The 1018-nt window shown below is 59.8% G+C and overlaps 1 protein-coding gene across 1 annotated transcript; it reads left to right on the plus strand.

Annotated features, from left to right (window-relative positions):
- Positions 1–262: 262 nt before the first annotated feature.
- On the plus strand, positions 263–571 carry VDBG_02841 (maltose permease; the record flags this gene model as incomplete). The annotated part of the gene is made up of 2 exons (XM_003006656.1): positions 263–453; positions 544–571. The coding sequence occupies 2 exons, from the start codon at positions 263–265 to the stop codon at positions 569–571; spliced, it is 219 nt and encodes a 72-aa protein (XP_003006702.1).
- Between the last annotated feature and the right edge of the window lie 447 nt (positions 572–1018).

The following is a 1018-nucleotide window of genomic DNA, read 5'->3' on the forward strand; positions in this document are numbered from 1 at the left end:
CCCCAGCTCGCCTCATGCCCCCCAAAGCCAATCTCTCGCTTTCGCCCTCGACCCCGGGCCTCCTGTCGCCGGGCCTGCTACCCCCGGACCTACTCTAGCCCCGTCCAGCGTTCCATCTCGTACTCTACGCACTGCTACTGTATATAGTGAGCCCTGGGGGCATCACACCCTCCTTGATCCCCTCGACTGCTCTCACTCTCCCTCTCTCCCCCCACTGCAGTCAACTTGCTTCTCAGTCGGGTACCACTGCAAACCGCCCAGCATGAGTGATCCTGTGGATACCAAGTCGCCTGTGGCCGACAAGCCGCAGGAGATCGAGACGGGTGTTGCCCACAATGACTACGACGAGAAGGTCTCCCGTGACAAGTACAAGTCCGACGCCATCGAGGCCGAGGAGGCGGAATACAAGATGGGTGTCATCGAGGCTGTCCGCGCCTACCCCATGGCCAGTCTGTGGGCTTTCACCATGTCCTGCACCATTGTACGTTTTTGCCCTCCCGCGCCCATCTCGTGTAACCTCGCTAACATGGGGCCCCTCTTCAGATCATGGAGTCCTACTGTGTCTTCCTGATGGGCAGTTTCATCGCCCTGCCCTCCTTCCAGAAGGAATTCGGCGTCTACATCAACACCAGCATCGACGGCACCGAGAACTGGGAAATCAGGAGCGCCTGGGCCTCGGCCCTCCAGGCTTCCGGTCCCATCGGCGCCCTCATCGGCGTCACCATCGCCGGCCCTCTCACCAGCCGCATCGGCTACCGCTGGGCCACCATCGTCGGTCTCATGCTCCTCAACGCCTTCATCTTCGTCTTCTACTTCGCCAACTCGCTGCCCATCATGCTGCTGTCCCAGCTTCTCGAGGGCATCCCCTGGGGCATCTTCATCGCCAACTCGCCCGCCTACTGCTCCGAGATTGTGCCCATGCTGTTGCGTGCCCCCCTGCCCGCAAATGCTTCTGATGTTACTGGACCATCGGTGGCCATCAGTCGTGCAGAGAGCTGTTTTTTTTTTTTTTTTTTTT

Source organism: Verticillium alfalfae, genomic scaffold, assembly GCF_000150825.1.
Source record: "Verticillium alfalfae VaMs.102 supercont1.3 genomic scaffold, whole genome shotgun sequence".
In the NCBI taxonomy this organism is placed as follows: Eukaryota; Fungi; Ascomycota; class Sordariomycetes; order Glomerellales; family Plectosphaerellaceae; genus Verticillium; species Verticillium alfalfae.